Here is a 23,265-nt window from a genome sequence, read left to right as displayed (position 1 = left end):
TTGAGAATCATCCAAAGAGTATGATGACTGACAAATGACATATGTCCATAGAGCTGGCAGACATTGTGTTTGGCAAGCCCTTCTCGCCTTGGCATAACTTCTTTCAATCTTCTTAGTGTCCCTTTCCCATTATGATAACATTCTAGCTTCTTCTAAGATTCTTTGAAATTGGTGACTTCTCACTGGGAGCTGAGAGATGTTTTCCCTCCTTATGACTCTCAATGTCCTAATAAGCTGCTCCCGTGGATACTGATGGAGTGTGTAGATTCTGTGAGGTTTGATGAGATGAGAAATTGTTTGAGAACCACTGCTCTGAGGTGATGAGAGGGAGACGGGTGTGTTAGGGTGGGGGGAGAAGATGGCAGATGGGAAGTGGGACAACCAGGTGCCAAGGCCACAAGGTAGGAACAAGCTTGGTGTCCTCCAGGACAGAGGGAAGGGTAGTGTGGTTGACGCAGGGAGAGCAGAGCACAGTTCCAGATGTGGTCAGTTCAGTAGACGAGGTGGCCATGAAAAGGAGCTCGGATTTTACTGGAAGTGAAGTTGCAAGGTTTAAGAAGAGAAGTGATTTTAAGGTTACTGTGTGGAGTGTAGCTTTTAAAGGCTACTTCAGAAGCCTTACTGGTTTCCTCAGGCAGAGCCAGTCTCTCCTTGAATTCAGTGTGTTTTGTTCCCTTAGACAGGTACATCATTTATGCATCTTTCTCTGCCAGTAGACTGTGAGTTCCTGGAGGGTCCCCTGGGCAGCCTCCAGTCCTGTGCTGCCACCATCACTCTTCTGGGGAGGAAGTGGGATAAAGGGAGAGCCTTCGAAGCCTGTGGTACAGGCTGTCCTTCCAACTCACAGGGGGCTCTCTGGGGAATGTATGTTTGACTTTCTAGTCCTGGTAATGTAAGTTCAAATGTTTATGGATTTTTGAAGCTGCGATGAAAGCATGTCTATTCATGCTGGTAGAATCTATGAGCCTTTTTTAGTTTTAATTTTTTTTACAGAGAGCCCACAGAAAAACCTGGGTTACTTGGTAGGGGAAAGGAATGTAGTGTGAGGATGGAGGTGAAACCTTGAGGCAGGCAAACCTGAACGGAGCTGGACGGCAGAGCTCGGGCCTCCTGAACCGGGAGCGTGGGGCCCTGGCCAGACGAGTGGGGTCGACCAGGCCCCGGGTGTACAGCGAGGCAGAAGTTTGGAGGGAGGCAGAGCCCGGCCGGGAGGCACCGGGCCGAGACCACCCAGACGAGACCGGGCCGGCGCAGGGCAGGGGCGGGAGGGGCGGCGGCGGCGGGCCGGAGTCGGGCACCGCGCCGCCGACCGAGAGGCCCCAGACATTCCACGCCAGCCGCGGGAATGCACTGAGCAGGCGGCGCGCGGCCCCGGACGGGTTCGCTGGGCGGGGCCTACGGCCGAGGGGCGGGACCGAAGGCTGCGGGGCGGGGCCCACGGCCGCGGGACCTTTAAATTGGCCGCCCGGGAGCGGCGCACGGGCCCACGACTGACCCAGCCAGCGAGGGAGCGACGACCCCCGACGGACACGGGCAGCAGCGCCAAGCCCACGATGCTGCGACATCTGCCGGGACTGCTCCTGCTGCTCTGGCAGCTGCTTCTGCTGCCACCCACTGCCGTCCCCGGCCCCCTGGACCGCCCCGGCTTCCTGAGGTTGGGGACCCGCGGACCAGGGGGCAGCCCCGGACGCCGTCCCGCTCCGGCCGCCCCCACCGGCACGCCCTATTCTGGGGCCGGCCAGCACGGCGGGGCCCGCGGCGCAGGTACACGGCCTGGGCGGGGACAGGAGAGGGACCCCAGGCCGAGAGGGACCTGAGAGGGCCTCAGGGAGGGACACCCTCCAGGAAGGAGGGAGATCCCCGGCCGGGGCCGGGCAGGATGTTGGGTGGGCAGGGGCATCAGGCGTTGAATGAGGAGGAAGAGCCTCCGTCATCCACCAGGTATTCCCTCCATCCCAGCCGGAGCCAGACTGTGGTGCAGGAGAAAGATCCCCTCCCCAATGAATCTTGTGGGGATACTGAGGTCCAGAGAAGGGAAGAGAGAGATGCCCAAGGTCACTCATAGTCAGGGCTAGACTTTGGGTCTCCTGAAGGTGAAACTCCAGCAACTGCCCCCTGAGATTTGGGCAGGGAGGATGGGGCAGCCGTGGGAACACCAGGCGCCTCTCAGCTCTCTGTCCTAGACCCACCTCTGGTTCAGCTCAGTAAACCTTTCCTGAGATTCTGCTTTTAGTTCTCTGGTTGAGCAAAACTCCTAGAGCAGCAGAGAGGGAAGATCATCTGACACAGCCCCTGACAGCACATATAGGGAAACTGAGGCTCGTCAAGGGGAGGGGACCCAGCAAATCAGTGTCAGAGCCCAGAATAAAACTCAGGGCTCAGATAACCCAAGCATGGAACTTTCCACTGCTTCAAGCTACCAAGCTCTCAATATGGTTTACATAAGATTTTATCTTCATTACCAAAAAGTCCAGTATCAGACTTGTTAAAGTCCTGCTTTAAAGAGAGGCTACATCAAACCATTTTCTGGATGTCCAGTCTCATCTGGCCAGTGATGCTTCATGGCCCAGGTTGATTTGTGTTGTCTACCCCTCCTGCACCTTTCTGGATAATGTTGAGGAAGAGCACAAAGGATTCTTTCCTGCATCAGCTCCAGTGGGCTGGATTTGATATGGCTAGAGCATTGTCATTGAGACACGGAGTGCCAGGGTTCACCACCGTTCAATTCAGTTAGTAATCAGTTGGTTGCTCCAGGCCAGGAATGGGGGTAGGGGAGAAGCCTTTCTCCCAGAAGTTAATTTTACCTCTCGTCCTGATCCACCTCCCTTGGGGAAGCATCTGGGAGGGAGAGGAGGGATTCTGCGTGGGGTGGTCAATGTTCCTCCTATGCAGTACTGGTCCTTTATTACCTGAAACCCAAACCAATATTGAATGATAATTCTTTAATAAACACAACGTTCCACCCTTTTTCAAATTCACTTCTTTTTGCACCCAGAAGCTGCTAAGCTTTGCTATGGGCTTTTATTTCTAGCAGAGCTATCAGAAATGGACAGTTATTGTGAGTAAGGAAACATTTTAGGAAATTCAGATTCTCATTTTCTTGGTTTCTGAGAATCAAAGTGCTGTTATCTAGTAAAGGGGAGTGAGATTCAAAAACAATTAATGATGAGGGGGTCTGAATCAGGAAGTAAGCAGATGCTCACAGAATGTCCGGCCATCTGAGTCAAGCCCCCTGTATTTTCTATTCCTGCTGTAATAAATTACCATGAACTTAGTGGCTTAAAACAACACACATTTATTATCTAAGAGTTCTGCGGCTCAGAAGTCTGACACTAGTCTCACTGGGCTAAAATTAAGGTGTCAGCAGGGACATGTTCCTTTTGGAAAGACCTTAGAGGAGAATCCGTTTCTTTGCCTTTTTCAGCTTGTAGAGGCCGCCCTCATTCCTTGGCTCGTGGCCTTTCCCCTCCATTTTCAAAGCCGCCAAAGGCAGGATGAGTCCTCACATGTCATCTCTCAGATCTCCTCTTCTGCCTCTCTCTTCCACTCTGGGAGCTGTTGTAGTTACATTGGACCCACCAGAATAATCCAGGACAACATCCTCAATCTCAAGCCTTTAACTTAATCACACATGCAAAGTCTCCTTTACCATGTAAATTAACATAATTACAGGTTCTGGGGATTAGGACATGGACATCTTTGGGGGGCATTATTCCTGCCCACCACACCCCTGTGACCTCCCATAGATGATTCCATGTGAAAAATCAAGTGAAGAAGCAAGGAATCCTGCATGTTTACTTACAAGAACATAGCCTGGATATTAGTAAGGACACCACTTGGGTGTTAGTGACAGCATTGTCAGATATGGGTTTGTATCACATGTAGTTTTCCCTTTACTCAAATTATGCAAAAACATCCAGATCCAACTCCTGGAAGGATTTTCTTCTTCTTTGCTTTCGATGCATGGTAATTAGGGACGAAATGAAATTCTGGAGGGTTTTTTTTTTTTTTAAAGAATTAATTCCTTTTGACCTAGCTAAATAATGACGCACAGCGTATTTCAGGCTGGTGGCTCAAAGTCACCAAGCAGGATGTTTACTAGGTACATGAGGTAATGTTAATTTTGGTAGTAGAAAATGTTCCTTCAGAGAGAGGCAACCATGAAATGAAAGGTCCCTTTGGGGTGGGAGTCAGGAAACCTGGAGTGCAATCTACCGCTATTTTCTACCACTTTCTAGGTCTTACAGCTTCCTGAGACTCAGTTTTCTCGCCTGTAAAATGGGTATAAAAACAACCTCTGCATCTCTAACTTCACAGGGTTGTTGTGTTGGAATCCTGTGATCCCTCAGTGTTATTGAAAGTAGGATATTATTTATTGTTTTAGTTAATACCTCTAGGAATCAGGCTAAAACCAAGAGGATACTTTTCAGTTTTTGAAAGAAAACTATACAGAGGCATAATTCCTGCTCCAGACTGGGCTTTTTCTGTCATCAACTGCTTAGCCTAGGAATTTATTTTGAATGAATAAATACCTACACCTTTTCCCCCTACACACTGAGTAAATTGCCTTCTTAGAGTTGCATCAATTTCCAGCCCCCTATTAGGAAAGAAAAGAACCCTGAATGACACTTCATGCCCAAGGATCTCATTTCCATTCAGGGCTTGGTGTGTGTGTGCATGTGCGTGCGTGTGTGTGTGTGTGTGTGTGTGTGTGTGTGTGTGTGTGTGTTGAAAGAAGAGGAATGGCTTCTTTCTTAGCTAGTCCTGACTTTTGGATTTGATTTGGGTGGCTAGGAGAGGGAGGAGTATAGAACGAGATTAGAAGAAAAAAGGATAAGAAGGATGTGCTGAAAACAAAAATGTATTGTGTTGCTGCAATGCGCCGGGTACTTTTGTGTGGGAACGATGCAAGTTTCTTGAGGGCAGGGAATCTGGCTTATTTGCTTTTGTAGCCCCATGGCTTAATACATGGTAGGCTCTCAAAAATATATATTTGGTGAATGAAAAATGAAAGAGAGGTGACTAAGACACTTTGGTGGGGGCAGTAGGACAGATACTAGGTCAAAATCTCTGCTTCTTGAAACAAGACATGCTGACAAAGATGGAAATCAACAGGGACCAGATTAAGTTGTTATCCTTCTTTCCACTTTCAAACTGTAACTCAGGGCTAGTTGGACCTCAAAGTTCACTAAACGTGAGTGAATGACCAGATGGAGGGAGAATTTAGGGCTACTCTGGAGCAGTTTTCACCGCCTTGGAAGTGGAGTAAAAGAAGGAGGCCAGCACGAGAGCACCAGTGTGCCTTACCTCACACTCTGCCATTGCCCGAGGGGCTCTGAGGCCTGGGCAGGCAGGGGAGGGTGCAGTGAGGGTGCCCTGAGTTCACCTTTCACACGATTCAGTGTCACTGTCCCATTGCCTCTGATGGCCAAGAAGCCCAAGAGAGGTCTGGAATCCATTCATTCCTGGGAGTCTAGAGGAACCTTTGAACAAAACTTTAAGCAGAAGGATACGGTTCCCAGTGAAATTTCAAGACTCAGCCAGCCTGTAGGGGAGATATTTGGGGAAATGTCACACCTCTATGTGAATTCTCACTAGGGAATCCTGAAGGCCTCAGTGCTGTCAACATCCAAAGGGAGGGTGGTCTTGGGGAAGACAGCAGAAAGTGGGGTATTTGGGATCAAGGGATGCTGGCCAGAGCTCTCTGGGTGGGAGAACTGACCCCGTTTCTTTCTCGTTTTTTTTGTTTGTTTGTTTGTGTTGGCTTGGCAGCACGAGCATGTGGGATCTTAGTTCCCGGACTAGGGATCAACCCTCGCCCCGTGCAGTGGAAGCGTGGAGTCCTAACCACTGGACTGTCAAGGAAGTCCCAGAACTGCCCCATTTTTGACTGTTAGGTCTGCCCATCGCTTAGTCTTGTCTGTTTCTCACACCCTTCTTTGCAGGTGTTTGCAAGAGCATGCCCTTGGACTTGGTGTTTATCATTGATAGTTCTCGTAGTGTACGGCCTCTGGAGTTCACCAAAGTAAAAACCTTTGTCTCACGGGTAATTGACACTCTGGACATCGGGCCGGCAGACACGCGGGTGGCAGTGGTGAACTACGCCAGCACCGTGAAGATCGAGTTCCATCTCCAGACCCACTCGGATAAGCAGTCCCTGAAACAGGCCGTGGCGCGAATCACACCCTTGTCCACAGGGACCATGTCGGGCCTGGCCATCCAGACAGCGATGGACGAAGCTTTCACAGTGGAGGCAGGAGCTCGGGGACCCGCTTCCAACATCCCTAAGGTGGCCATCATTGTGACAGATGGGCGGCCCCAGGATCAGGTGAATGAAGTGGCGGCTCGGGCCCAGGCATCCGGTATTGAGCTGTACGCCGTGGGCGTGGACCGGGCAGACATGGAGTCCCTCAGGATGATGGCCAGTGAGCCCCTGGACGAGCACGTTTTCTATGTGGAGACCTATGGGGTCATTGAGAAACTTTCCTCTAGATTCCAGGAAACCTTTTGTGGTAAGTCTTTGCTTCCAACTAGAAAAGATGTTATATAGTCAGACATTGTGTATCCAAAAAAAAAGAGATTTATTCTTTTATGGTGGAAATTTATGGAAAACTTAAATATAAGCAATACTTTTTCATATGTGTGTATTTCTTTTTTTTTTTTTTTTTTGCGGTATGCGGGCCTCTCACTGCTGCGGCCTCTCCCGTCGCGGAGCACAGGCCTTGGACGCGCAGGTCCAGCGGCCATGGCCCATGGGCCCAGCTGCTCCACGGCATAAGGGATCCTCTCGGACAGGGGCACGAACCCACGTCCCCTGCATCGGCAGGTGGACTCCCAACCACTGCGCCACCAGGGAAGCCCTCTTTTTTTTTTTTTTTTTTAGCAACTTAAACATACTTTGTTGGTGTAGGAATATAGAGCTGCCTTATATATAACTTGGTTTGCTCATAAAAATCTTCGTGTTTGCATTAGAAATGTGAAATTCTGGAAATATCCAGGGTACATGATCCTGCTATTCCCTGATGGGGTCAGAAAAAAATACAAATAAAAAAATCTCCAGACACCTCTCTTCTCCCCTCTGCCCACCACATTTTTTCCAGATATTTTCTTTAGTTTTTCCATCTCTAGATTTAACAGAACTCTGCTTGTTTTGGGGCAGAAGACGGGGACTGTGTCTGTCTCTGGAAAGATCAGACGGCTTATATTCCAGTGTAACTGTCAGTCAGTGTGTACACTTGGTGAATCCTCCAGTTTTCAGATTCAGCTCGGTGTCTGATGATTCCCTGTGGAGGGAGAGGCTTAGGGACCAGGAAGGTTAGGATTTCAGCTCACTTGTGAGATAGCAAGAAGCAGGGTATTTCTTATTTTAATTTTTTAATTATTCTGTTACTGTTCTTCTCCTTTCTTCCTTTAGGATGGAGCTTAAATCCAAACATGCTGAGTTAATTAGAATCTTTAGCACGAATCCGCCAAACCCATGAATATGAATCCATTCAAGGCTCGGGTTTATCTGTGGTCACTGACCAGGATTATGAATCTGTGGGACTCAAACTTTTTAATTTTTACTTTTAAATTTATTTTTGTTTTTCTTTTAAAAATTTCTGTCTTCCTTTGTTTCTTTCTTTCTATAGTCATGCTTTATTTTTTATCATTTGGAGATAATCTTTCAAAGCCCTCTGTGGAATTACCTAAGCAGGTGTGGACAAATTTCTAGTTCAGGTGAATTTTAAAATGTAGATACCTTTTGCTATATAATCTATGTCACATTTGTTTTTTCAACATGTGTTTATTGATCACTGATGATACAAAGATAGGGTAGTCGCTCCCTACCATCAAGCAACAGTCTGCGGCTGGGGATGAGACAAACAAGTGAACCAATAATTACAATTGTAAATTTCAAGGAGACTTTATTTATAAATGAATGTGAAACTCAGCAATCAACAATTTGTCAGGAAATGAGAGACGAAGTCTCGGTCTGGAGCAAAGTCTGGCCTCATCTCAACCAGACCTGGCCAGGGACCCTTTATCTTTCCTGCCCTAGGACACTGGGTCTTCACAAGCTGTCCTTGGCTTCGGTGGCATTGACTCAGCATTCATTGGTTTCCCAAAAGAAAATAGCTTTCTTTCTCCCAGAAAACCCCCCTGTGTTTGTGGGTGAGAACTTTTCCATAAAGATGCTGGTCTATGGCAAGGCTGGGTCTCAAAGATAGCACCTGGGGTTGGGCTTGAAGGACATAAAGTAACAAGTGGTGAGTGGTCATCTTTTCATTCTGGTACGAAAGATCTGCTTGTTCTGGGGGGAAAATATCCTCTCTATGGAAAAAAGACTGAGAGGTAGCTGTTGTAGTCAACGAGCTGGAAAGATTATTCCATGAGAAGGCCCTTCTTGGGAAAATATTAACCTGTCCTGTTGCCAAAATAGTGGAGGCTGGGTGACCTGCCACAGGGGTGCCAGCCTCCTGCAACAGGCCTCCTTGGTTTCTCAGAAATGACTAAATTCATTGATTCTTTTATCAAAACATGTCACTGGGGGAAAAAAATCTGAGGTTAAAAATGGCTCCAGGAGCAAAAAGATGAGGATGCAGTTTAGCTAATGTAATCTAATTTGTTGTTTTCTTCCTTTTCTTTTTACTGGTTTGTATATAGCATGTAAGTTTATTCTCCTGGCAGATATGAGAGTCGCATGCGCATACATTTGGGCTTAGGAACCCATGCTGTATATTCGGAAGGCAGTTACCTACGTTGCCCTCCACCATTTGCAATTTCAAACATGTATTGCTGCCCAAGAGTGAGTGGGTTCCAGGCCTAGAGGAAAGCCTGGGTGTGAATTCTGTTTAGACACAAACTATAGAACCGTTGGAAACTGGGTTCTGGTGGCAGTGGGACCACTAGCTCATAGAACTTCAGGAAGTACATTACTGTTCCCTTCTTTCTGTTGGGAAGCAAAAGTCTTTTTTTCTGGCTAGGTGGATACATTGAATAAAATATCGAATTGCCTGATTCATGTAAAGTGTTTGGCTTCAGCTCCAAATTCAAAATTCCCTTTCTTTTTTGAGAGTGGTATTTATAATAAACCAGGGGCAGGAAACAAGTAGCCAATTTTTAGAGTGAACTAAAGATAGAATCAGAGAGGAACCTGGAGAGTGATGTTGTTTTGACACAGGAGGAAATATCTGAAATGCTTCTTACCTGTCGACGCTGACTGTTGTAAATTTCCTTTGCACAGCTCTGGACCCATGCGCGCTGGGCACACACCAGTGCCAGCATGTGTGTGTCAGTGACGGGGAAGGCAGGCACCACTGTGAGTGCAGCCAAGGATATTCCTTGAATGCCGATAAGAAGACGTGTTCAGGTGAGGCTGCTTAAGGGGTGGTGGCTGATGGAAACTTATCTGGGGACTCACCCCAGGCTTTGGACTGGCATTATGCTTTTCTCCTAACTGCCCTGTGGGGGATTTACTGTTATCAATGACTTTTCTTGAAAAGGAACATGAGGAGAAAAGTGAGGTAATACCTAAAACAGTATGTAATACTATAAGTAATGTAATAGTATAAGTACCTATTATAGTACTTATTACTAGGTTTAGAGAGAAGGGCTAGTAGGGAAAAGGGCTAGTGAGGAATGGGCCAAAACTCTTCGTCCTTTTGAGGTTTTGGATTTCTTTTTCCTGGGTTTTATTTCATTAAATACAAGCTCCTCTTACCTGTCTGTGACCATAGAAGATTCATGGAATCTAGAAGTGGAAGAAAATCTAGGGAGGTTCTCACTCATCTGCTCTATGAATACTCATGTACAATCAATGAAGAGTGGGAATTAGGTCCAATTTGTTAAATCCTGGAAAAAAGCTTTTGAGAGGAAGAAAACTTAGAGATCATTTAATTCAACCTGCTCATTTTATAGAAAATGAAATTGAGACCTCCACAAGAAGGGAGAAGACTTACCTACCCATGTCATGGGGTCTGTTAGTGAAAGAGTCAAGACGAAGTGGATTCCCACCCAGTCCAGCAGGCTTCCTCTCATGCCAAGCTGTCCCATTTCATTAGCACTGTGTGTGTGTGTGTGTGTGTGTGTGTGTGTGTGTGTGTGTGTGTGGTGTGGCCCGTAGTTATTTATTTGCCATGTTTTCCATGTGTTGACATTTGTCCTGATCATCTTTTGATAGTTATTAATAAGTGTGCTCTTAACACTCACGGCTGTGAACACATCTGTGTGAACGACAGAAATGGCTCTTATCATTGTGAGTGCTATGAAGGTTATACCTTAAATGAAGACAGGAAAACGTGTTCGGGTAAGTGGGGGCAGAGGCTTTACTGTTGCCTCCCTGTTTACCTATCTCCCTAGTCAGTGTTTGGCGGGGGTCACATCGACGGGGAGCTCGGTCTCTTTTCCTCTCTTGCCATCTTGGGCTTTTCCCCTTTCTTATTAGAAAAGTTACAAATGGCAGCATGTGTGTCTCGTGACCCACATGTGTGAGTGTGTTATTTCCTTCTCTGTACCCAGCCCTAAGAGTCCTTTCCAGAATCTAAAGACAATTTAGTATGTGAAAATCAAATAACAGCCCACAAGGAACTTACTGCTTACAGAAAGAAAAGCAGTCATTCCATAGTGGAGAAACCTGGCAGACACCACTTCAACCAAGACATCAGAGTTAACATCACCAGCAATAACACACAGTGACGTCATGCATCTCCTGACATGATGTTCTGAGGGCACAATAGCAATTCTGTGGTATTCTTGCTAAAAATTCAGAATCATGAGGCAACCTCAGACAAACCCAAATTGAGAGACATTCTACAAACTAATTTTTCAGTAATTTTCAAAAGTGTCACAGTCATGAAAGGCAAAGACAGACTAAAGAAATGTCCCAGATTGGCGGAAACTAAGGAGATGTGACAACTTAATGCAATGTGTGGTCCTGGATTGGATCCTGGACCAGAAAAAGGACATTAGTGGTGGAACCATTGGCAAAATTTGAATAAGGTCTGTAGGTTAGTTAATGGCATTGTATCAGTATTAGTTTCCTGGTTTTGGTAATTACACTGTGCTTATATAGGATGTTAACATTTGGGGAAACGGGGTGAAGTACTGGATTTTTTTCACTATTTTTGAAACTTTTTCATAAGCCTGAAGTGATTTCAAAACAAAAAGCTCAAAGATAAAAAAAAAAAAGTTTAAAAATATCATGTCAGTACAGAGAAAAATACATTGAGTAGCAATTTGGGTCTTGAGTTCTGATGCTGTTCTGAGTCATTTGGTCTCCTTTGGACTCAGTTTCCTCATTTATTACAGGAGAGGGTCGAGCCACAGTTTCTTCAAACTCTAATTCTATGTCTTTCTGATTCTAGTATAATTCGTCCCACAGCTGTTAGAATCCCTCTGATTCAGCATAAATACAACAAATCTAAAAGGAACGCTTTAGAAAGTATTCATGAGATACTTCGATTATAAGAGCTCAGTATAGGGCTTCCCTGGTGGCGCAGTGGTTGAGAGTCCGCCTGCCGATGCAGGGGACACGGGTCCGTGCCCCGGTCCGGGAAGATCCCACGTGCCGCGGAGCGGCTGGGCCCGTGAGCCATGGCCGCTGAGCCTGCGCGTCCGGAGCCTCTGCTCCGCAACGGGAGAGGCCACAACAGTGAGAGGCCCGCGTACCGCAAAAAAAAAAATGCTCAGTATAGATGATTCTGAAAAGGGGTGGGGAAAAATAGAAGCATAAGTATTGTGTGTGTAGGAGTTTGTTTTATTCAGCTAATTCCTAGTGAGAACAGATATTACTGATGGCTTTGAGGGGTTTCTAATAAGTTTTCCTCTCTGCATCGCTAGCTGCAAATAAGAAGATTTCTATATATGGCTGATAAAAGACTTTTCCACGTTTAACATCTTTTCTTCTGGACTTTTGTTGGGCAGCTCAAGATCAGTGTGCTTTGGGCACACACGACTGTCAGCACATTTGTGTGAATGACACAGCTGGGTCTTATCACTGTGAATGCTACGAGGGCTACACTCTGAATGAAGATAAAAGAACGTGTTCAGGTAAGGTCCACTCAGTAAATTCTTTCATCCGGGGCTCTTTCTACTGCAGTGAAACTAACTTGCATTTCACCAAGAGAGAGATTCTTAAAGGTAATGTAAGGAATCGGGCTTCAGACATTCTACCATGCTTTTCAGACCAAGGTAAACATTGCTCAGGAGGCAGTGAGCTCACTAGGTTTTCCAAACATAGCTCACTTCAGAAAATTACTGGGTAATGGGTAGGGAGTGGGGGATATAAGAAAAGCTAATTGAATGTACGGTCCTAATCCAGGAAAATTTTATAGCTCTGTAAAGCAAATAGGAAACTTTAGAGGAAGTCAGCTGGACAGTAAGTATTTGGTGTGATAGGCTGAACTGATCTTTTTCCAGTTAAAACTTGGCCTGGAACTTTTCTGTAGCGTTAATCTTAAAGCCAGATCGTTTTAGTAAAGGAGGCTTTGTAAATGACTGAATTAGACCCACACAGATCTTCCAGTAAGTTTGAAGCAAGTCCTTCCCTGCCAGTTTCTAGATGATCAGTCTTGGGTGAATGTGAGACTTATAACTTGGCGAGGAAGCCCGTGCCAGAACTGCTAATCCTCATTAATTTGATTTAAACTCACTGGCAGAACAGAGTGGCATTTGTAATGTAAAACCACTCCTAAGAGAAATTCCTAGCTCTCAGGGTGGTGTTTAATTTTGGCATATTCAATATTTATTTTAGATTTTATGTATGCTTTCCTCTACCTTGAGATGTAATGTGTGACCTTTTCAAGAGAGATTAAAGGAAGTGGCATATCACTAATTCCCCTTTTTTTTAAAAAAATGAGATCAATAAAAGAGTTCTGAGCACCTATTTTGTTCCCAGGACTCTGCTAAGCACTGTGGGGATGTAAGGAAGCGTCAGCTTCTGCCTCTGAGCTACATACAGGCTGGGTGCAAGGAGAAACAGCACCTTAAGAAAGCAGGGACTCTTAGCCAGGGAGAGGGACTGACAGTGACTAAGGGCGGGAGGGGCTGGGAGGCAGGAGGTCTGGGATGGACACAGAGGGCTGGGACTGGAGGTGGGCCTCGGCAGGAGGGCGGATAAGGCTTAGATGGAGGAGTGGAGAGGGCAAGGGCAAGGCGAGTGGCTTGCACTGGTTTGTTCAGGGGGTGGGACTAAGTCAGTTGGATGGAAAGGACTCAAGGCTGCACTTCTCAAACCGTTACAAGTATCCCTCTTGGTACTTTAAGCAGGACCTTTAATCTGAAGACCTGGGAAAAGGAAACAAAAACACATTTACATGTAAACTAACAGATATTATGGCATAAAATGGACCATTTTATTAAAGAAAGAAATCAAAGGAGATTTTCAGTTAAGGCAGACTACTCCAGGCAACACTTCCAGATAACGGTTTGCCAACATTCTTCAGTGCCTACTGGGTACCATGCACGGTTCTAGGCATTTTAGGCACAGTCACACATTTACTGCTCACAGCAACTTTACTCACAGCAACTTTACAAGGAAACTGAGGCACAGACAAAGTAACTTGCCTATGGTCACTTGCCTAGTGAGTAGCAGAGCCAGGATCTGAACCCAGGCACTTGCTCTGGTGGTTACATATGCTCTCAAACACTAAGCTACACGTCTCATGGTGCAAAGCACAGGACAGCAAAAGGAGATAGAAGAAAAAGACGAGATGGTGAGAAGTTGGTATTTATATATTTTACAGCAATAATGGATGCCATTCTAAAACTGGGTCAGATCCCCTCTAATGGCCTGCCTTCCCCTTGCTGGGCAGTGGCAAGGCCTGTAAATTAAATGTGGAGCCTCAGATCACGGGCCAGGGGCTGCAGGCATATCCACTTGTTATCGCCAGAGTCGCTGCTAAGCTGGGCTGAGGGGAAAACAAAATGTTCTGCTAGTAGGCATTTTGCTGGAAACATCTGAATTGTAGTAGTGAAGGGGAATATCAGTGTGAAAGTTGGAAAGACACTATGGATAGATTACCGAGGGCCTTACGCTTCATGAACAGCTGTTTTATAGGCAATAGTGAGCCATGGAAGGTTTGTGAGCATAAAATGACACTTAAGAGGAGAGTTAGAGGAGAACAAATAAAGTAGTTTGGCTTCTGCAATGGCCGAGGAAGAACCTATGTATCCCAGGAAGCCCTTGTTCCTTGTAATGTATTTACTTGTGACAGACACAAATACTTCCCTATCCAGTCATACACACCATCACCATCATCATCATCATCATTGTTATTATTTTTTCTCTGCGTGTGTGTGTGTGTGTGTGTGTGTGTGTGCGTGTGTGTGTGCAGGCCAGTGTTTTCTGTCCCACTTTAAGCATCAAGGGCAGGCCCTTGGTCAACATAGTTTTTGTGCAGCATCAAATGTAACTCCATGTGCAGGTAGGTCCCTAATAATTTATTTTTGGTGATGGTGAAGATGATCTGTGTATAGCTGGAGAGGTTGGAGGTATTCATGGTCATCAGGAAAGGCTGGAGATAAGTTCTGGGATAGAATCAAGACTCAGTGTAGCCCCAGGACTGCAGATAGCAAAAAAAGAGAAGGCAACAAGATAGCTGCAAGAGATAACAAGGAAAGGGGTGTGGGATAGGGAACGGGAAAAGAGGCTCTCTCCTTCTGAAACATGGGAGACGCGTTGCTGATGACTGTAGGATTCATTTGCTGCACTTGTTGGCACCGAACCAAAGCGTCTTTCTCCCAGAAGTCTGTGTTTAGTTTCCAGTTGTAATTTGTGAATATTCTCTTTCCTGACCCATTCCTGGTCAGTTCGTAACCAGTGTGAACTGGGCTCTCATGGGTGCCAGCACATCTGTGTGAATGACGGGGCCGCGTCTTACCACTGCGATTGTTATACTGGCTACACCTTGAATGAAGACAAGAAGACATGTTCAGGTAAAGACTGTCCCTTTAAGCCTAATTCATGTGCTAGGACAGTCTTAGGAGTGAGCTTTCCTGTCTCCAAGTCTGAAGCACGCTTCTGAGTCTTGCTCCTGGGTCAGAATTCTCCAGTGGTTCCCAAATGTCTTCAGAATGAAATAATTCTACCTTTCCACCAGGCATCCTTCCCTCCATGGTCTGATTCCATTTTTTTTTCCTAATTAAAGTCTCTCCCTAAGTCCAGGTTTTTCTTTAATTACAGTAAAATATACATGACATAAAATCTAGCATGTTAACCATTTTAAGTGTAGTCCAGTGGTGTTAAGTACATTCACATTGTTGTGCAACTATCCCACTGTCCATCTCCAGAACTTTTTTTATCATCCCAAACTAAAGCTCTGTACCCATTAAACAAAAACTCCCCATTCCACTCTCCCTACACCTGGTAACCACTCTTTTTCATCTTGTCACTACATTTGGCCCCAGATTCACTCCTTCTCTCCAAGACCTGTGATCCAGCCACATGGACTCTTTGATATTCCTGGAGCATGCCCTGTACTCACCTATCTCCATCCTTTACTGTAATCTGCTTCCCTTGCCTCTTCTGCTTGTCAAAATCCAAGAACCACATCCTTGCCAACGTTTGGTTTTGTTGGATTAAACTTTTGTCAGTCTGGTAGATGTAAAGAAGTATCTCCCTGTAGTCTTTCTTTTCCCCACTTCCTGGTTACTAAAGAGGCTAAGCTTCTCTTCTTATATTTATTTGTCACTTCAATCTCTTATCTGGAAAATAAGATCTTATCTATTTATGCCTTTATTTTTCTATTGGGTTATTTATATTTTTCTTACTTATCATAACAACTCTTCACATGTCTGGATATAAATTCGTTGTTGTTTTTATGTGTTGCAAATATCTTCTCCTAGATTGTATTTATATTTCCACTTCTTAAATGACGTCTCTGCAACAGCATTCGTTATGTTTTAATTCTTAAGTTGTGCAGTGGGTTTATCGTGCATTCGTTTTTATGCATTATGAGGCATCTGTCTTTATTATGCATCATAACTTACATCAGTGTCCGATAAATTACTTTTTGTGAATCAAATGTTACAAAATAATGTCTGTTTGTTTAATTTCCAGGACTAGTTCAGTTTTTACCCCCTCTACCAGAATTCCCCTTATTCTTCCATTGAACTGTGTCCTCTTTTTCAGCACTGGATGCCTTGTGTTGTGGTTACTTGTGTGTTCCTTCAGTCATTCCTTCATCCAATCAATAAATATAGCATCTGCTATGTTCTAGGCACTAGGTATACAATCACGAACAAAACAAGTATGGTCTTTGGTAACAGTCTAGGGGGAAAAGACGAGTACATAACACATTTATAAATTAAGAGCAGTGATGGAAGAGAACAGAATGGGGGTTGGGGACCCTATTTCAGGTAGGGAGGGTCTCTCTGAGGTAGGTTGAGACTGGAGTGCTGGCGGAAGGAGGGAGAGCAACGCCAGGTCCTGAGTGGTGGCTTTAGTGGGGAGAGGAGGTGAAAGGCCACCCGTCTGACGGAAGCATGACCAGCCAGGGATAAGTGTGGGGTAAGGCAGTTTGGAGAGTTAGGCGGGGTCAAACCATGCTGCTGCTCTGGGGCATGGGAAATTCTATGAGAAATGGGAAGTCATGGAGGGTTTTTAGCAGTGGAGCAGCACCATGCTGTTTATATTTTTAAAAGTCACTCTAGGGCTTCCCTGGTGGCGCAGTGGTTGAGAGTCCGCCTGTCGATGCAGGGGACACGGGTTCGTACCCCGGTCCGGGAAGATCCCACGTGCCGCGGAGCGGCTGGGCCCGTGAGCCATGGCCGCTGAGCCTGCGCGTCCGGAGCCTGTGCTCCGCAGCGGGAGAGGCCACAACAGTGAGAGGCCCGCGTACCGCAAAAAAAAAAAAAAAAAAAAAAGTCACTCTAGCTGCCGTGTGAACAGCGGATTGAAGAGGATGAAGAGCAGAAGAAGACCAGTTCGGGGGCTATTGCAGTTGGGCTAGGATGGTGACAAGGTGATAGAAGTCGACTGATTCCAGACATGTTTTGAAGGTAGGATGAACAGGGCTTGGTGATAAACTGGATGTGGGGATAGGATGGGGGCGGAGTAGGATGGCTTTCCTATTCCACTTGAGCAGCTGGAAGGATGGGGTATCTTTACTAAGGGGACTGAGAGTGAAGCAGATTTGGGGAAGAAAATGCAAGTTTTGGACTTGTGGTTTTACGCTCCTGTAGACCCCAACCACCACGGGTAGTAGATTTTGTCTGTACTCTTAGCATCTACCGTAACACGTGACAGTCACTCAGCAGATGCTTCTTCATTTGAAGTAAAGTGTGGCTCAGTTTCTTGGGGAGGGGGAGGGTTAATAAGGAGCGGCTTGCTTTCACCATTTGAGTATTTCTGGCTGCTGTCTTCCTACCTTAAGTGTTTAATCTTCAGAAAAATCAGTCTTGGGAATTTTTTCTTCTCCTGGAAGGTGAGGATTCCAGAATGGTTTATAATGGCTTAGGCTCTGACCTCATTTCTTTAGCCATTCACTTATTTGTTCAGCAAGCATTCATGGAACTTCTGTTCTATATCTAGTACTCTGTTAGGTCCCGAGGAAGGAACTGGAGACAGATTAATGTTTTGTGGTTTGCACTGTACAAGTCTTGCACTACTTTTGTTAAATTTATTCCTAAATATTTTATTCTTTTTGCTGCTAGTGTGAATGGATCCATCTCTCAACTTTCAATTGTGCAACATCGCAGTTTTCCAGTTTTCTATGGGGTGTTTTAATGAGAATATTACACTGAGCCCCTACCCTCACAGAGCTTATAGGCTATCAGGCAAGATATACTGGAAACGTATCATAGGTACCAATTTTATACTCTGTACAGGGATGATGGGCATGTACTTGATATTCAGTAGGTACTTTTTGGCTTACTATTAATTTACTGATGGAGATGGGGATTTGAGCTGGCTGTCCCTAAAAGTTTCAATAGGATTTAGACAGCTAGATAGATTAATCAAGTGAATTTATGGTCCTCCAGCCCTGTATCTTATCTTTGTATTGGGTTGACCAAAAAGTTCGTTCGGATTTTTGTGTAACATTTTACGGATAGAATGTGGGAGAAAATGCAAGAGCAAAGGACTACTCTTTTCCCCAAGCAGTACTACTACTCAGTTGGAAGATTATTCATCAGTCTTCAGATCTGGAAGTTACTCTTATTTCTGTTAGGCAACTTTAGGGGCTATGATATTGAGTAGGAATAGCCGCCTCACTGAATTACAGAAGCAATTGGAGTTAGAATTATCATTCTCCCACGTTCTTTGCTTAAATGTCAATACAAACCTGAATTTTTAGTTCCAAAGTATTTATGGGTAAGAACTAGAATTCTCAGTTCAAACCATTCAGTAGAATAATAGTCTGTATAGGAATTCAGGAATTATCTAGTTTTAAACCTTGAAGTGTTTTGGCCACACAAATAGAGGACTGTTTTCCTCATTTTCATTTTTTAAAATTGAAGTATAGTTAATTTACAATGTTGTGTTAATGTCACGTATACAGCAAAGTGATTCAGTAATATATACATATATATTATATATATATATATATAAAACTTTTCAGATTCTCTTACATTATAGGTTATTACAAGATACTGAGTATAGTTCCCTGTACTATACAGTAGGTCCTTGTTGTTTAACTATTTTATATATAGTAGGGATATATCTTAATCCCAAACTCCTAATTTATCTTCCGCCTTCCCCCAATCCCCTTTGGTAACCATAAGTCTGTTTTCTATGTCTGTGAGTCTATTTCTGTTTTGTACATAAGTTCATTTGTATCACTTTTTTAGATTCTACATGTAAGTGATATATGATATTTGTCTTTCTCTGTCTGACTTACTTTACTTAGTACGACAATCTGTAGGTCCATCCATGTTGCTGCAAATGGCATTATTTCATTCTTTTTATGGCTGAATAGTATTCCATTGTATATATGTACCACATCTTCTTTATCCATTCATCTGTTGATGGAAATTTAGGTTGTTTCTATGTCTTGGCTATTGTGAATAGTGCTGCTATGAACATTGGGGTGCATGTGTCTTTTCAGATTAGGGTTTTCTCCAGATATTTGCCCAGAAGTGGGATTGCAGGATCATATGGTAGGTCTATTTTTGGTTTTTAAAGGAACCTCACACTGTTCTCCATAGTGAACATTTTCATTTCGTAATGAGTACACAGTATCACAAAGGATTGTCTTATCTCTGCATTCTTGGCTTCTCCCTGCATTAACTTAAATATTTACTTTATATCATGGAAAATTTCAGACAATTACAAAAGTATAGAGAACAATAGAATGAACTCTCATATAACCATCACCCAGCTTTGACAATTGTAAACTTTTCCTCAACATCTCTAACTCAGTTTCTTTGGTGACAAAGTCCACAGTACTTTCTCCTCTTTCCATGTGCTCTTATATTCTTTTATCTCCTAGAAAATGCATTTAGGTAAGAATTAAAAATGGAAGTATTGGGCTTCCCTGGTGGCGCAGTGGTTGAGAGTCCGCCTGCCGATGCAGGGGACATGGGTTCGTGCCCCGGTCTGGGAGGATCCCACATGCCGCGGAGCGGCTGGGCCCGTGAGACATGGCCGCTGAGCCTGCGCCTCCGGAGCGGAGAGGCCACAACAGTGAGAGGCCCGCATACCGCAAAAAAAAAAAAAAAATATATATATATATATATATATAAGGAAGTATTGAATCACAGATTTCGTGATTTGCTATGATTTCTAATTAGCTATAACATTTTGTGTATTGTCATTGTCTTCAGCCATTGCAGAAGCACGAAGACTCATCTCCACAGAAGATGCTTGTGCATGTGAAGCCACACTGGCATTCCAGGATAAGGTCAGCTCATATCTGCAGAGACTGAACACCAAGCATATCCTTTCTGGAAGGTTTTCTGCTTCTGCTTGAAGCCAGCTTAGGTACTACAATTGAGCTGACATTTTAGGACATTCCACAGGATAAGTGCCTTATTCATTAAGTTTTAAGATGAGCCACAGTAATACACAGCTTTAATTTGTTTACTTTAGAGTTCTTTTAAAATGTTTTAAGACCGTTACACCCATTCTTATTTACATGTAAGAGCTGTGTAACTATTTATTTTTCTAGTGCTTTTCCATAGCAATATAAGCTCCTAATTGCGCTCTATTTGACAGTGCTATTATCCTGATTCCTTAATATGATTTTCTTATTCAGAATCTGCACATGTACAAAACAAGTCAGCTGATTAATGGAGTGTGATAGTTCAGACGACACATAGCTGTGTGCTTTGTCTAGCCAAGTGGTCAAAAAGCAGATTTCAAAATGTAACACGGTACTACCTCAGAAACTTTCAAAATCAGTTTTTTAGCCAAAGGAGTAATTCAGGAAAAGTACTTTTTCTTAGCGTAGTTCAAGTTAACAACACCTTTCCTAGGGATCTTAGAGGCATGGTATTCAGACTGTGATAGGGATACCCTAGGGGTATGCAGAGACTTTCCAGGGGTATGTGGGGACACAGAAAATTTTAAAGGAATCAATTTCCAAATCCTTCACTTCCTTAAATCGATCTGCCTACAATACAACTTGGGGTCAGTTGGCATTCTTTTTTCCCATCTCTCACTTCAGTGTCACCATTCTCCTATATTTATACAAGAAAGGCATACCTCTTACTTACCCTGAACTTTACTAAGGTGAGTATCTTGGAAAGGTAAACTCTCCAGAGAGCTTTTAAATTAAGCTTCATAAACACATCTCCCCCAATTCATCCCATTAGGAGATACCTTTCTAATTACAATTCACCTTTTATTTTTAATGATTTTATGTCAAAATTGTGACTTACTCGTTGTTTGGATCAATTGTGTCCCCATAATAGTTGTAATGGTAGCTCAACTGAGACGATTAAAAAAATTTAGCACCTTATGGTCAAAGAAAATTAATTCAAAGGTAATTTCAATATAAATGTGTATGTGCTTGTTGTTTGTATAAAGTTTACATCAGAGAAGTATAATAGAGTGATAAAGAACAGATTTCCAAGATTCAAAATAGAATAAAATTGTGGAGGAAGTAGAAAGGAAATACAAATTCAAGGAAATATTTTATTTTAGAAGAACAACAGTAGTAACAATTCAGTACAGTATTAATATTACATGGGATACATTTAAAAGACTGATTTAAATTTTGTTTTAAAGCATCAATATTTATAATATAGCAGAAATTGCATATTTGCAACTAAAACTTATAATGAAAATTTTCATGTAATCTAAATATGCACAAGATTCACTTATTTGTCAAAATTATTTTAGGGGACATATGAACGAAAAATGTTTGAAGACCACTGCTTTATATCATGCTCGCTAAAGAACAGAATATCTGAGTTTTAGATAGATAAGATTTTTGGTGAGAAAACAATTTCACTCTTTTTGTTCAAAATAGAACTTAAATATATATATATATATATATAATCTTGTATTGAAGTGTTTGAAAGTGTGTTTGCATTTTCTAATGTCTAAAAATATACGGTGTTAGCCTTAACAACTTAGCCACTTGATGACATTTTGGAGAAGTTGCAAGCAAATGAATATGGACAAATACATCGTTAAATTCCTCAATTTTTTTACCTGGAAATATGAAGCATTTGGTGTATTTAATACTTTGGCATACTCCAGTGTTCCTGCTAGTAATCTGCCATTACCAATGCTTTAATGTTACTGGATAAGTAGTATGAGGATCTTCTGGAGAATCTGTATCATTTTTCTAAGGAAATAAATGTCCCTTGTTAAGAGCAAATTTTAGTGTCTCTAAGCTATTACTGTGAAATGGTAGGAAACAGAGTGAAAAGTTTCATAATTTCTTTCTTTCTTTACTAATTGAGCCATTTAATTTTTAAATGTTTATATTAGTAAGATAACCAGGCTTAAAATGCGAACTTTTGATGTTTTCTTGATAGTATTTATAGTGTAAACCAGTCCTGTTACTTTAGAGTGTAAATTGTACAGGGTATTTACACATAAAAAGTTCATATAATTAAATTGAGATGACTACAATTTAGAACTATATCTTTATCACTTTTTGTTTTTTTCTCATTTTTGCCAGAGTATTGTTGAAGCTGTGATCAGGAAATTGTAATACACATACCTAAATATAGTTAATACAGATTAAGTGAACTGTTATATGTCATTTTTAATTCATTCTGATGTTAGAAAGAAACACACAACTAGTTGTGAATGAAGTGTTAAACTTTTTACCAAGGACAAAAAACCCTAAATTTACTTTGCTGTTTTACTCTAGGATCCAGTCAATAAAATTATATATTTATAAATACTGGTATAATAAGTAACAAAACCTAATGTCTTTTAAAATGTTAATGATAAGACTAACTCTTTTTTTTCACTTACATATTTGATAAATTTTTTTCAGCTTTTATGCTTATAACTTAGAAAAAATAGTTCTTTAAATTGTATACTACTCATTCTTTTCTTGGTTTATGTTGTGTTTAGTATAATAAAAATGTCAATATCTTTATATATTATTTTCATGCTTTTTTTTGGTAACTCTTGTATCAACTTTGCCTATTAACATATTTTCTTAAATTAAGCTGAATTACAATTATTTTGAATGAAACAGTTTCTTGTCAAAGGACACAATACTGTGACTCCTCCTATAATTTAATCTCGTGCTCTTAAAATTAAAAATTTAAGCTCAGGTTAAACAGAAAGGCTTTAATCACGATTGTTGTGGGAGAGGGAATAAAACAAAATTACATAAATTCAGATAAAATAATGATGAGGGTACATTAATATATGCACTTGAAAAGAAAATATAACCTACAGATGCAAACCCAGAAACAGTAAAAAATCTAAAATATAAACTGTAAAGGGAAGACATGAAAAATGAACACATCAAAGGCAGTAAATATTATATGAAACATTTATTGTTATTGCTCAACATTTTTGAAAGCACCTGACATACAACAAGTATTATTTTCCAAACTTATTTGAGCACAAATTAGTTATATTAATATATCACAAAGAAATGGTGTTATAGGAGGAATAAATGAGAGCTCATGTGCAAGAACTAGGGAAAGGTATTTAAAGAGAGACAAATTTTCAAGAGTGTGACCATCAATAGCTTGAGCTAATCATGTCTTAAGCTTAACCAGTTGACTGGAATCCCCTGGCTTAGATAATTGATTTTTTTCTTGAGTCCAGTATAGGGAGCCCGTGATCCGGTGCCAACAAACATATCTTAGGGATGTAGTTGGTGCTGAAAAAGATACACATTCATTTGAAAACAAACAAATTATCTG

General features: G+C 42.7%; 1 protein-coding gene across 1 annotated transcript; it reads left to right on the top strand.

Moving 5' to 3' along the window:
• Positions 1–1,553: 1,553 nt before the first annotated feature.
• On the top strand, positions 1,554–21,559 carry MATN3 (matrilin 3; the record flags this gene model as incomplete). Its single annotated transcript, XM_082851837.1, has 8 exons — positions 1,554–1,764; positions 5,946–6,512; positions 9,227–9,352; positions 10,163–10,288; positions 11,905–12,030; positions 14,791–14,916; positions 19,744–19,850; positions 21,500–21,559. 8 exons carry the CDS (start codon positions 1,554–1,556, stop codon positions 21,557–21,559), a joined length of 1,449 nt encoding a protein of 482 aa, XP_082707963.1.
• Between the last annotated feature and the right edge of the window lie 1,706 nt (positions 21,560–23,265).

This window comes from Leucopleurus acutus, assembly GCF_964270905.1.
Source record: "Leucopleurus acutus genome assembly, chromosome: 12".
Lineage (NCBI taxonomy): Eukaryota > Metazoa > Chordata > Mammalia > Artiodactyla > Delphinidae > Leucopleurus > Leucopleurus acutus.
This window is presented reverse-complemented; position numbering and strand designations above follow the sequence as displayed.